This window comes from Labeo rohita, chromosome 4 (assembly GCF_022985175.1).
Source record: "Labeo rohita strain BAU-BD-2019 chromosome 4, IGBB_LRoh.1.0, whole genome shotgun sequence".
NCBI lineage: Eukaryota > Metazoa > Chordata > Actinopteri > Cypriniformes > Cyprinidae > Labeo > Labeo rohita.
The window spans coordinates 21,212,905-21,225,573 of NC_066872.1; the positions used below are offsets into that span (position 1 = coordinate 21,212,905).

At 35.5% G+C, this 12,669-nt stretch overlaps 1 protein-coding gene across 1 annotated transcript; it reads right to left on the reverse strand.

The window, feature by feature from the left end:
- Window positions 1-1,234: 1,234 nt before the first annotated feature.
- LOC127164541 (NACHT, LRR and PYD domains-containing protein 12-like) lies at window positions 1,235-12,667 on the reverse strand (the record flags this gene model as incomplete). The annotated part of the gene is given in 8 exon segments (XM_051108523.1): window positions 1,235-2,199; window positions 2,289-2,335; window positions 2,832-3,005; window positions 4,732-4,905; window positions 7,877-8,050; window positions 9,126-9,299; window positions 11,156-12,069; window positions 12,071-12,667. Coding segments are annotated over 8 exon segments (2,835 nt in total), but the record flags the coding sequence as incomplete, so codon positions are not given.
- Window positions 12,668-12,669: the final 2 nt, after the last annotated feature.

A 12,669-nucleotide genomic window follows, 5' to 3' on the forward strand; every position in this document is an offset into this window, starting at 1 on the left:
ACAGTTATACAAAACATGCACCAAATACTTTTGAAGAGACGTACCTGAAGTAAGGTAAATATGAAAAAATAACTTTCTCCAGAGCAGGTTTGGAGAAAACAGAAAGTTGAGGTTATCCATTTATTTGAAGTAAACTTACCCTGGTGAATTGATTAACCTGCTTTCGGGAATACCCTACTGGTAGTATGGCAGTGAGTTTAAGCCCTGCTTGAAATGAGACTTGTCATAATATGATGGATTTAAGTATTTGTGTTGAATATAGCTGATACTAGACGTATTTCTAGGTTTCCATTGTCATTTTAACTACTTAGTATTGTTGCATTGTTGCAAATGTTACATTAAAGGAGAAGTCCACTTCCAAAACAAAGATTCACATATAATGTACTCACCCCCTTGTCATCCAAGATGTTCATGTCTTTCTTTCTTCATTCATAAAGAAAATGTTAATTGAGGAAAACATTTCAGCATTTTTCTCCATATAATGGACTAACATGGTGCCCCGATTTTGAACTTCCAAAATGCAGTTTAAATGTGGCTTCAAACGATCCCAAATGCGGTTGTAGATGATCCCAGCTGAGGAAGAAGGGTCTTATCTAGCAAAACAATTGGTTATTTTCATAAAAATAATACAATTGATGTACTTTTTTAATGTCGAACGCTCATCTTGTCTCACTCTGCCTGGACTGCTTTTTCCGGTTCATGACAACAGTAAAACAGCGATATAGGACAATTTCGAAGTTGAGGAAGAACCTGAGATGGAAGTTTTTCGACATACCCTAAGTGTCACAAACCGGAACAAAAACAGTCCAAGCAGAGTAAGACAAGATGAGCGTTTGGCATTAAGAAGTATATAAATTATATATTTTTAAATGAAAATAGCTGATTGTTTCACTAGATAAGACCCTTGTTCCTTGGATGCGATCATTTACAACCGCATTTGGGATCATTTGAAGCCGCATTTGAACTGCATTTTGGCACCATAGCAATCCATTATATGAAGAAAAATGCTGAAATGTTTTCCTCAAAAAACATAATTTCTTTACAACGGAAGAAAGGAAGACATGAACATCTTGGATGACAAGGGGGTGAGTAAAATATTTGTAAATTGTTGTTCTAAAAGTGGACTTCTCCTTTTATCTTATTCACTTTGCAAAGGATCTTTGTTTTGGAAGTGGACTTCTTTAATATGTTACATTAAGAACTGCATACACACACAGCCTAAGTGGAGATTAAATCTTTATTGCACTCTAAACGGATGTACCACAGTGATTACAACAACAATTAAAAATCAACCAAAGAAGTACTACAGAACAAGTTTTTAAAATAGTTTTTTGTTTTCTTTTTTGTTTTTCTGAATTGTAACAACAGTCATTTTGTAAGAAATAATCTACTTTGTTGATACCCAACCGTACAATTTTAGATTTAAGATTTGAGGCAAACATACCTGTAAAATACATGAGGAGCAGGACATCATTCAGTGTAAATTTTTTTGTTTAAATATTCAAGAAACATTGTTTGAAAGATAAATTAGATTATTGTGCAAAGATAAACGAGTCTACATGTTTAAATTAGTGCATTTACATATATGTTAAAGGTATATAAAGTGAACGTATTCATTTCATTCACGTGTGACATCTGTGGCATTGTTTGCAGGCTTCTCTCTCCGACACAGAGACAGTGTGGAGTTTAAATCATGAACCATAAAGCCAAATCCAACATACAGAGTTTCAGTGAATGTGGTGTTGAATGTGTATATGCGTGTAAGTGCATGTGTGTCAGAGACACTGTAGAAGGACAGAGTGCCGGCTGACACGTCCACATATACTCCTGCTTTTCTACAGGAGCCTGAAGTGACACATGTGTCAATGTGTTGATCATCATACCAGAGACCAAATGGTTCGTCAGAGCAGATCAGACACCAAGAGTTTTTATTGAATCCAAACACAGAGTCAGCCTCCTTTCCTTTCCTGCCAATTTCTTTATATGTCACTGATATATCAGCCTGTCCACTCCATTCAGCCTCCCAATAACAGCGTCCAGACAGACACTCCCTACACAGGACATGAGGATGCTTATCAAATCTTTCCGGATGATCTGGATATGGCTGATCCTCATCCACATATGTCACCTTTCTGTTCTCCTCAGAGAGAATGAGTTTAGGGTTTGTGGTGTTTGGATCCATTGTGAGATCGCATAAATCTGAACACAAGAAGAGAGACATTTATGACAACAACAACAATCACTAAAGAGGCGTATGTGTGTGTGTGTGTGTGTGTGTGTAGACATACATTTGTGTAGTCCTGCTGTAATCCTGAATTCTCCTCCATGATCCACACTATAAAACAAATACAGTGTCACATTTTGCTTATCTGATACAATCAGTAAACACACAAAGACAATTTTATTCAGATTTTTTTTTTCCATTTGACAAATTAATTAAAATACATGGAAGCAAACGGGGGTCCGGGGTCATTGGAAGATTTATTTTCTTCATATATCAGGTTTAAAATAAATTTCAGCATGAAAATACAGAAAAAATCTGTCTCAGGCCACATTCACTTTTTTTTATTAGATTTTGAGAGAGCTGAGAGACCATTTGATTGCTCTTTATTTACAAAATTTCTAAGTAGGAACCACTTTTAATATAAAAAAGTAAAATATGGAACACTGGTCAACTCTACTTTTCTGTCTCATTCATCAAAAACTGCAAGAACACTATAAATCTTAATATTACAAATACTTGTCTTACTTAAATTAAAATGTAATAACTGTATTATTTGATAGCACTTTAAGATTCTGATATTTAAATATTTTAAATATGTTCAACATACTTCAGTTTTTCCAGTGTGCAGTTTGGATGATTCAGTATATCAGAGAGTAGTTTGACTCCTGATTCTCCTGGGTGATTGTAGCTCAGATCCAACTCTCTCAAGTGTGAGGGGTTTGAATTTAGAGCTGAAGACAGATAACAACAGCCTTCCTCTGTCACCATACAGCCAGACAATCTAGAAACAGCAACGGTTAACATGACATCAGTTTGTCAATCAGTTATCACTTTTACACAATGATTTGTGCAGTTCACAGTAGACAGAGCTTCACTTTCTCAAATGCATGTTTCTTTTCTCTATCCATACATTTAGTGAACTTCAGTGGTGCTCAACGGATTTAAGGTTAAAAATGCAGTTTCACTGCAGCTTCGGAGGGCTCTAAACAATCTCAGCCGAGGAATATAAGGGTCTTATCTAATGAGATGGTCATTAAAATAATATATATATATATATATATATATATACTTTTTAACCACAAATGCTTGTCTTGTTTAGCTCTACGATGTACATGCATACTCTGTACGCTCTGGTTTTCCTCCTTCAAAATCATTCTACATCGTTGTTTTACCTCTTTTGTAAAGGGCGATTGAACTTCTTTGCACATTCACTTTGTAAACACTGGGTCGGTACTTCTGCAGCAATGTAGGATGATTTTGAAGTTGGAGGAGAAAATGAGATGGGAGTTTTCCGACATACCCTAACTGTATTGAACCAGAGTTCTCAAAGTATGCATGCACATCACAGAGCTAGACAAGACGAGCATTTGAGGGTTTTTTTTAGGAAATAATCATTTTGCTAGATAAGACCCTTATTCCTTGGCTGGTATATTGTAGAGCTCTTTAAAGCTGCACTGAAACCACATTTTTAACCTTCAATCTGTCGAGCAACTTTGAAGTCCAATATAAGGGGAAAAATCCTGGAATGTTTTCCTCAAAAAACTTCATGTCTTTCTTTCTTCAGTTGCAAAGAAATCAACATCTTGGATGACATGGGGGTGATTTTTGGTTAACTTTGAAAACACTGGGTCCATACTTCTGCAGCGATGTAGGATGATTTTGAAGTTGGAGGAGAAAATGAGATGGGAGTTTTCCGACATACTCTAACTGTATTGAACCAGAGTGCACAAAGTATGCATGCACATCACAGAGCTAGACAAGATGAGCATTTGAGGGTTTTTTTTTTAGGAAATAATCATTTTGCTAGATAAGACCATTATTCCTTGGCTGGGATCTTGTAGAGCTCTTTAAAGCTGCTCTGAAACTGCATTTTTAACCTTCAATCTGTCAAGCAACTTTGAAGTCCAATATATGGGGAAAAATCCTTAAAAAAACATCATGTCTCTCTTTCTTCAGTTGCAAAGAAATTAACATCTTGGATGACATGGGGGTAATTTTTGTATCATATTAGTTTGGATCATATTAGTAATCCTTCAATACAACCCAAAAATCATACGAGAAAATCTGCCTTTATTCAGTCATGCTACATTTCATTTAAACAAATATTTATTTATTATTACTATTATTTATTTATTTTTTTTTACATAATAATTTATAATGAATTATTAGTAGAAAATTCAACCGGTAACAATTTCAAGGACCAATTCTCACTATTAACTAGTTGCTTATTAGTACCACTAGCATATTACTAGCATACTAGCTGTTTATTAGTACTTATTAAGCAAATATTAATGCCTTATTCTGCATGATCATATTTTGAATCCTCTGATCCACCCCCCATACCTAAACGTAACAATGTGTATACTATTCAGTTCATTTTATTTATAAAGCACAAAAACCATTTTGACCATTGTGCTGAACAATATCATTTAAAAGAAAACTAAATACATAAAATAATATGATAAAACAAACAAATAGTAATTTTAAATATTTGCATACTTAAATACCTTAGTATGTTCAGTTGACAGTGTAAACTCTTCAGTCCGGCACAGAGCAAACTCACTCCTGAATCCTGAAGGTCATTGTTACTCAGGTCCAGCTCCCTCAGACGAGAGTTTGATGATTGTAGAGCTGAAGCCAAACTTTCACAGCACTGACCAGTGAGATTACATAAGGCGAATCTAAACAGAGCAATAAAGCAGTACTTAACTCCTGTCACAATACCAGTTAGATGGCTTATGCGTATTCTGACTGACACTTTTGTGACCTTTGTCTTATGATTGGTTTTATGAGGATCTTCATAAACATTTTGCCAAGACAGATAACCAGCAAATATATTATTTAAACAGTGTAGTGAAGAAAACTGTAAGTTAATATTTGTGTTAATTAGCAGTGTGACGAGACACTTATCCCACGAGACGAGACGAGACACGAGACTGGGTTCACGAGAACGAGACGAGGCGAGATTTTTAAACTTTTCTTAAAAAATCCTCAATGATTAAATATATAGAGAAAATAATCTTTTATTCAACTGAAAAAGACAAAATGCAAAAAAATGTAGGTGCATTTTGAACTTTATGAAATTAAACTTCCATTTTAATGAATTATATGCAGTAATAAACAGTATTTAAACAAGCTTCACGATTCTGGAAAAATGTAGAATCCCAGTTGTTTTTAATAAATTGGAGATCACAATTCTCTCACGACTGTGGAAAAAAAGGTTAGAAAACTAAACAAAATAACGTAATTTACTAGTGGTTCTGACAAACTGTTCATTGCTTAAGTCTTTTAAAAACATATATTCATTTAAACAAACAAAAAAAAACATTCAATAAAGGAGTCAGTGTCTCACTTCATTAAGACTTGTTTGTATTGAAATCTCCTGGATGAATCATTCAATTACATACTTTTTTTAAACGGGCAGTTGTCGCCACCTCCTGGCGGAAGAGGATAAGCGTTACTATACATACAAGATAGTTTCGTTTTGATCACTACTGTGTACAATAAGTGTTTATACCCAAACTAGAAACTTTTATCCCAGTACTTCTGTTATTAAAATCTCTGTAACACAGAAATAATGATTATAATATCATTGAAAATACTGTTTGTGTTGCTTTTTTTGTGTTCACATTTACCCCGACCCTCTGATTCATTAACATGGGCAGCGACAAAACGTGCTTCTCACACTCCACAGACACTCGCGATGTGAAACAGTCCTAATAGACATAGCTAAATCGTTGTCATTCAGGAATAAGATCGCATGGGTGTTTGAATCGAGATCTCCATATTTTAAGGATTAATCGTGCAGCTTTAATGTAAACACTGATTAATGTTTTACAAGGATTTCATCACAAGACATGCACATCAGATCTTGCGAGATCTCCTGCTACGAGATCTCGTCACATCCCTAGTGTTAATTAAAAAAAACTACACTACCAAATCTAGTGCACTACACTACCCACACACCCCCAGCCAAGGTCTATAACAGGGCTATTCAATTAGCTTCACTTGGGAGCCAGACTATCAAACTGAAAATTTGAAGGGGGCCAAGGGAGTGGGCATTGCAATCTCTTTCTGGGGGGGGCCTATACAATTGGAAAAATTGGAAACTGAAATGCATATTCGGCAGTAAACTGAATTAATATTACCAATAGTAACATGTATAAAATGTTAACATTAGTGCTGTCAATTAATTTTTAAAAAAATTATTAATAGCACATTTTTTCTGTAATTAATTGTGATTAATCACATATTATTATACTTATATTGTCATAATTTCACATTGAATCTCCAAATTAATACAGAAACAACATAAAAATGGTATATTTTAAATATGTTTAATGACATATTTTTATTGAGATAACCTATAATTACTGAAAAGACCAGTATCATTGATACTAATAATTTTACTGTTACTGATGTCTCTAATAAATCCATTTTCCCCTCAATTTTAGCCATTAATTATAGCCATTCAACATTACAGTATAACTGAAAGCCGTTATTTGTAACATTTAATAGGCTCTGAAAAATATAACTTAATTTAAGTCAACTTAAAACAATTTTCACTATAAATTGTATATGCATAAACTATATGCATAAACTATATAAATGAATCTTCATTCAAGCTACAAAAGTTAATCAGAGACTAGAGCAGTCGAGTGATTTCTCTTTTTCTTTTGTTCTTTGATTTACATCAGTGACAGACTGCAGCAGGTTTCACTTTAAAAGCAGTGCTTTCTCTTTAAATCCTGACAAGGATCTGGTGCACATCCGCTTTTCTCCCAACTTTTTACGGTCATTTAAGACTTTATAACAATTTAAGACTGTGTTTTGGAAGTAATTTGCCAAAACTGTGCATTTTGACACAATTGTGTGTCTGTGTCCTCAGCGTATTAGTGTGACCTGCGTACTCTTCGCTTAGGCCGGATAAAAATGATTGGCATGCCCGATTGGGCCAGCGGGCCGCCAACTGAATAGCCCTGACCTAAAAGTAGACCTCAATTCCTTCCTTTGTTTGTTTTGCACTGGTGAGGTGTGGGTGTTCAAACGGATACCCAGTTATGTTCTTTGAACCATTTTACTTTGGATGCGGAATTATTTGTGTAATTGTATTATTTGAATTATTTGGATTGGATGTTTGATGAATTGCTTGCACGAGTTTGATTTTCTTTGTTTGTACGAGTTTGATTGTTTATAGTGACATAAGACCATCCTGTCCATCCGTCAACACCTGCCCTGTATATTTATTCATTATGTGAACTACTTAAGACATTTAGCATCCTCAACTAAATGAAATAAAAGAAAGAAATGGACTGGTGTTTGTCCAGTGTTTTATTCAGACACCCCACCAAGTTTCTACATTTCCAACAAACTTTAACATCAAAGATCCAATACTTTCACTTTCTTTTGGCTGCTCCCATTCTTTAGGGGTCACCACAACAAAATCTTCTGCACAGTGGATTTGCAGAGGGTTTGAGCCGGATACCCCTGTCTGAATCAATCTCCTATATAGTGCACTTCCATTCACCATATATAAAGTAGTACATGAGTGAACAAGTGACCAATTTAAGATGCAGGGTAAAGTATCTGCTAGCCATAGTTACGAAACACCTATTCATACACATAGTGAATGAATCAATTTGAAAGTCACACCTCAGTATGTTCAGCTGACAGTAAGAACTCTTCAGTCCAACAGAGAGCAGTTTTACACCTGAATCCTGCAGGTCATTGTTACTCAGGTCCAGCTCTCTCAGATGTGATCTTGATGACTGAAGAGATGAAGACAAACGTCCACAGCACTGATCAGAGAGACGACATCCAACAAGTCTACAAAAGAGGATAACAAAATGAATGTCTTATAGAATAGTATACCTAACAAACAATAGCTGGTTTAGGGCTGATTAATCTCCTATTCCTAATGGTAACCATAAGTGTAAGAATTGTGAACATGTCATTTTATAATGAAATGCTACTTATTCAGTCATTCTTTTTGGGTGTGAGGCATTAAGATTAAATGACATTGTGGTCAGTGCTTAGGCAAAACATATAAGTAATGTGTACATGAAAAAAGGATAGCCTTTTTTATATTTCAGATGTTTTTGTAATTTTATTGGACAGGACAGTACAGGGTATTGACAGGAAGCAAAGTGGTAGAGAGAGAGGGATGGAATTGGGAAAATACCAGGTTCTGGGACTTCAACTACCTCAGGTCATCAAATCACAAACACACTATATATCAGAGCACTGCCCTCATGGCTATTGGCTCTGATGCATCTATACATTTTTTAAATTTTTGCCTTCATTTTGATAAGACAATATATCATGACAGGAAGTGAAGTGGAAGAGTGATGGGGATGGGATCAGGAAATGTTAGGGACTTAAACTCGGGTCTAAGTGCAATCATGCTATGTGTTGTAGCACACAAGGCTATTGGCTCTGGCAACACCTCTTCATTTTAACATGATTTGTCCACTTTAGCAATACAAAGAGATTGGACAGATTAAAAACATCAAGCAGCGGTGGTGACACTAATAAATAAATTCTATACATATATACTTTAAACTTTCTTTCTGAAATGGCTTAAAGTAGTACATTGTGATTAAGTTTAATTTGTTAGTCATTCTAATCTGTTTAAAATGATTTATTGATTAGCTGTTCTGAACCATTTAAACTCAAAAACAACTTAGATTTGGCTAGAATATGAAATTTTCACACCTTAAAGGTGTAATAGGAGATCTTGGAAAATGCTAACTTTAACCTGATGAGGGATAGGGCCCTAAATACTGTGAGACCCAAAACTCACTACATAATTTAGTGCCTTTTTTGGTGATCACTACATAGTCAGTATTCATGGTACTGTTTCTATATTTATTGGAATATTTTTTTAAGTTTTCTTAAATACCTTAGTATATTCAGTTGACACTGTAAACTCTTCAGTCCAGCAGACAACAAATTCACTCCTGAATCCTGCAGATCATTGTTACTCAGGTCAAGCTTCCTCAGATGAGAGTTTGATGATCGCAGCGCTAAAGACAAAGTTTCACAATGCTGATCAGTGAGGCCACATCCAGCAAGTCTATAAGACAGAATGACAGTGTAATGAGGAGAAAATGGTTAAATCATGCTTTCAGTATTCAGTGAATATTGCATATACATGAAGGTCACTGAACACAGATGATTGGTCCAGTGGCCATCTAAGAACACTAACAAAAGCACATGTGATGAAACCATTTAGGCTAAAGCAAAACTGAAACTAACATTGGGTCTCTCATACGACACCGCCGGCGCAATCACTTGATTTTTTCTTTCTAACAGGGGAAACGACTCTTTACAGATAATCGAAACTGTAAACGGTTTGCTGTTTGTAAAATAAAGAAAAATAGGATGCTGCTTTCAGCCGTCTTCCTTTCGCGCAGTACAAAAATGAACCAAAACTCTGCATATTAGCTACTTGTAGTTTTTTTTCGTTTTGTTAATTAAGTAAAAAGTCATATTCATTCTACACATAGCCTAGCTTTATGATGTTTTTCTCCATTCGCAGAAGCGCTGCAGGTGATGCGACATGTCCATGTGAATCCTCATGTTCTGTTGTTTGCTGCTTTTTGCGCATGTAAAATTAATCCCGGAAAACAAATGTTGGTATTTTAACGGGTCACAGATACTTATCCTTTCTAAAATAATTAAATTCTAATTTAAATTAATCTTGTCGGTTAACGGTTAATAATTGGTTAACAAGCGTCGGCTGTCGGTTAGGAAAAATAACCGAAATGAACATCCCTAAACTGCAGATATATATTCTTTGTGCTTTAAAGCAGAAGTCCTCTTCCATAACAAAAATTTACAGATAATGTACTCCCTTCTCATCCAAGATGTTCATGTCTTTTTTTTTCTTCAGCCGTAAAGAAATTATGTTTTTTGAGGAAAACGTTTCAGGATTTTTCTCCATATAATAAACTGCTATGGTGCCTCAAGTTCCAAAATGCAGTTTAAATGCGGTTTTAAATGATCCCAGCCAAGGAAGAAGGGTCTTATCTACCGAAACGATGAGTCCTCAGCTGGGATCCACAATTTACAACCGCATTTGGGATCGTTTGAAGCCGCATTTAAACTGCATTTTGGAAGTTCAAACTCTGGGCACCATAGAAGTCCATTATATGAAGAAAAATCCTGAAATGTTTTCCTCAAAAAACATAATTTCTTTATTACTGAAGAAAGAAAGACATGAACATCTTGGATGACAAGGGGGTGAGTACATTATCTGTAAATCTTTGTTCTGGAAGTGGACTTCTCCTTTAATGGTCATTTAAGAAATAGATAATTTTTTCTTACATGTGTGTTTTATTAAAAAAATGATTTAATAGATTAATTGTTTTGCGTTTCAACAACAGACAAATCTGTTTTCTCTGTAATGACATTAATGAATTCCTTACAATGAAAATAACTCAGGTTATCCACAGGTTACACGTCAGCAATTCCAATACAACTTGTATTTGAGTAAAAAAATATTTTTTTTAACAGTGCTTGGGTATTTTACTCATACTGAATATATTAATACAAATATTGTGAAATTAAATAGTTAAACCCTATTTGCACTGGACGTGCTGGTTTCAGCCTAATCACTGCAGGCATGTCTTATAAAGAAAAAAACATGATTCAGCAAACCTTGTTCACAATTCTGAGTGTGTGAGGGCAAAATGCACACAATTTCCAGATTTTCTTAATGCATTGTGACTCTCTCTATATAAATTAAAATGCTGCAAAAAATGTATGTATGTTTGTAATGTACTCAAAGTAGTAAAATTAATCAAGTAGAGAAAAGCTAATATCTTTGCTATTATTATTATATCTATATTTAAATTAAAAAAATTAGCTAAATACTTAAGTACAGTAATTAATTACATTTACTTCAATATTTTACTCCGTCGTACTTACAGAGCATTTCTGCAGTTCATCACAGCTGGTATCAGTCTTATTCTATCTTCATTTGTTGCATAGTATTTCATTGGATCAAACTCATCCAGCACCTCCTCTGACATCTGAAGTGTGTAGGCGATTGCTGAACAGTGAGAAGAAGAGGGTTTATTCCATGATTGTTTTTCTGATTTCACAAACTCCTGAATCTCTCTGTACAGACTCTGATCATTCATTTCCAGCAGACAGAGGAAGAGACTCATGGATTTGTTAGCTGAAAGATTTCCATATCCCTTGATTTTATCTGTAATGTAGTAAGGAATTCTCTTGATGGTATCATAGCTGTTCTCTGTGGGTGTCAGTAGTGTATTTAAAAGTGCTAGATTGGAGCCCTGTGAGACACCCAGCAGGAACCGCAGAAAAAGATCCAGGTGTCCATTTTCGGTCTGAAGGGTTTTATCAACTGCTGATATTAGTATCTCACACAAAGAGTTTCTCATACCTTTGTACTTTTGTCTCTTATATCTACACAACTTGTTTTTATCATCAAGAAAAAACTGCAATGGCTCTTTGTTTTTCGTCAGATGGGAGTGAACTACATAAAAAGCAGCTAGAAACTCCTGAAAGCTCAGATGTATGAAACTATAGACCTTTGTTTGATGAATCACAGATTCCTCAAAGATCTCAGTGCAAATCCCAAAATACACAGAGGTGTCAGTCCCGTCTATGCCGCTCTCTCTCAGGTCCTCCTCATAGAATATGACATTGCCCTTCATCAACTGTTTGAAAGCCAGTTCAGCGAGTTTTACAATCACTTCTCTTTTGAACTGCAGGAGTTTCTCTGGTTCTCTCTCTTCATTCTTCTGGTTCCCCAGGTTTATTTGATTGAGCAGGAAGTGGATGTACATTTCAGTCAGAGTTTGAGGGATTTCTGCATTCAGATTTCAGATCTTTCAGGAGCTTTTGAAGTACAGTGGCTGAGATCCAGCAGAAGACAGGGATTTGACACATGATGTGGAGGCTTCTTGCTGATCCGATGTGTGAGATGATTCTGCTGGCTTGATGGTCATCACTGATACTCTTCCTAAAATATTTCTCCTTCTGATGTTCACTGAATCCCTGAATTTCTGTCACACGGTCAATGTACTTGGAAGGGATCTGATTGGCTGCTGCTGGTCTGGAGGTGATCCAGATTAGAGCAGAGGGAAGTAGCTCTCCTTTTATCAAGTTTGATATCAACACACCCACTGATGACGTCTCAGTCACATCAGAAATGTTCTCACTATCTGAAAACGTCAGCGTCATTCTGCTTTCGTCCAGACCATCAATGATGAACATAAGTTTACACTCCTCATAAACCTTTAAATCCAGATCTTGAAAGTCAGGATGAAAATGCAGAAGAAGTTTGTGAAGACTGTACTGATCATCTCGAATCAAGTTTAGTTCTCGAAATGGAAGCACAAAGATGAAATCTACATCCTGATTGGCTTTTCCACTAGCCCAGTCTAGAATTACCTTCACAGAGATGTGTTTTC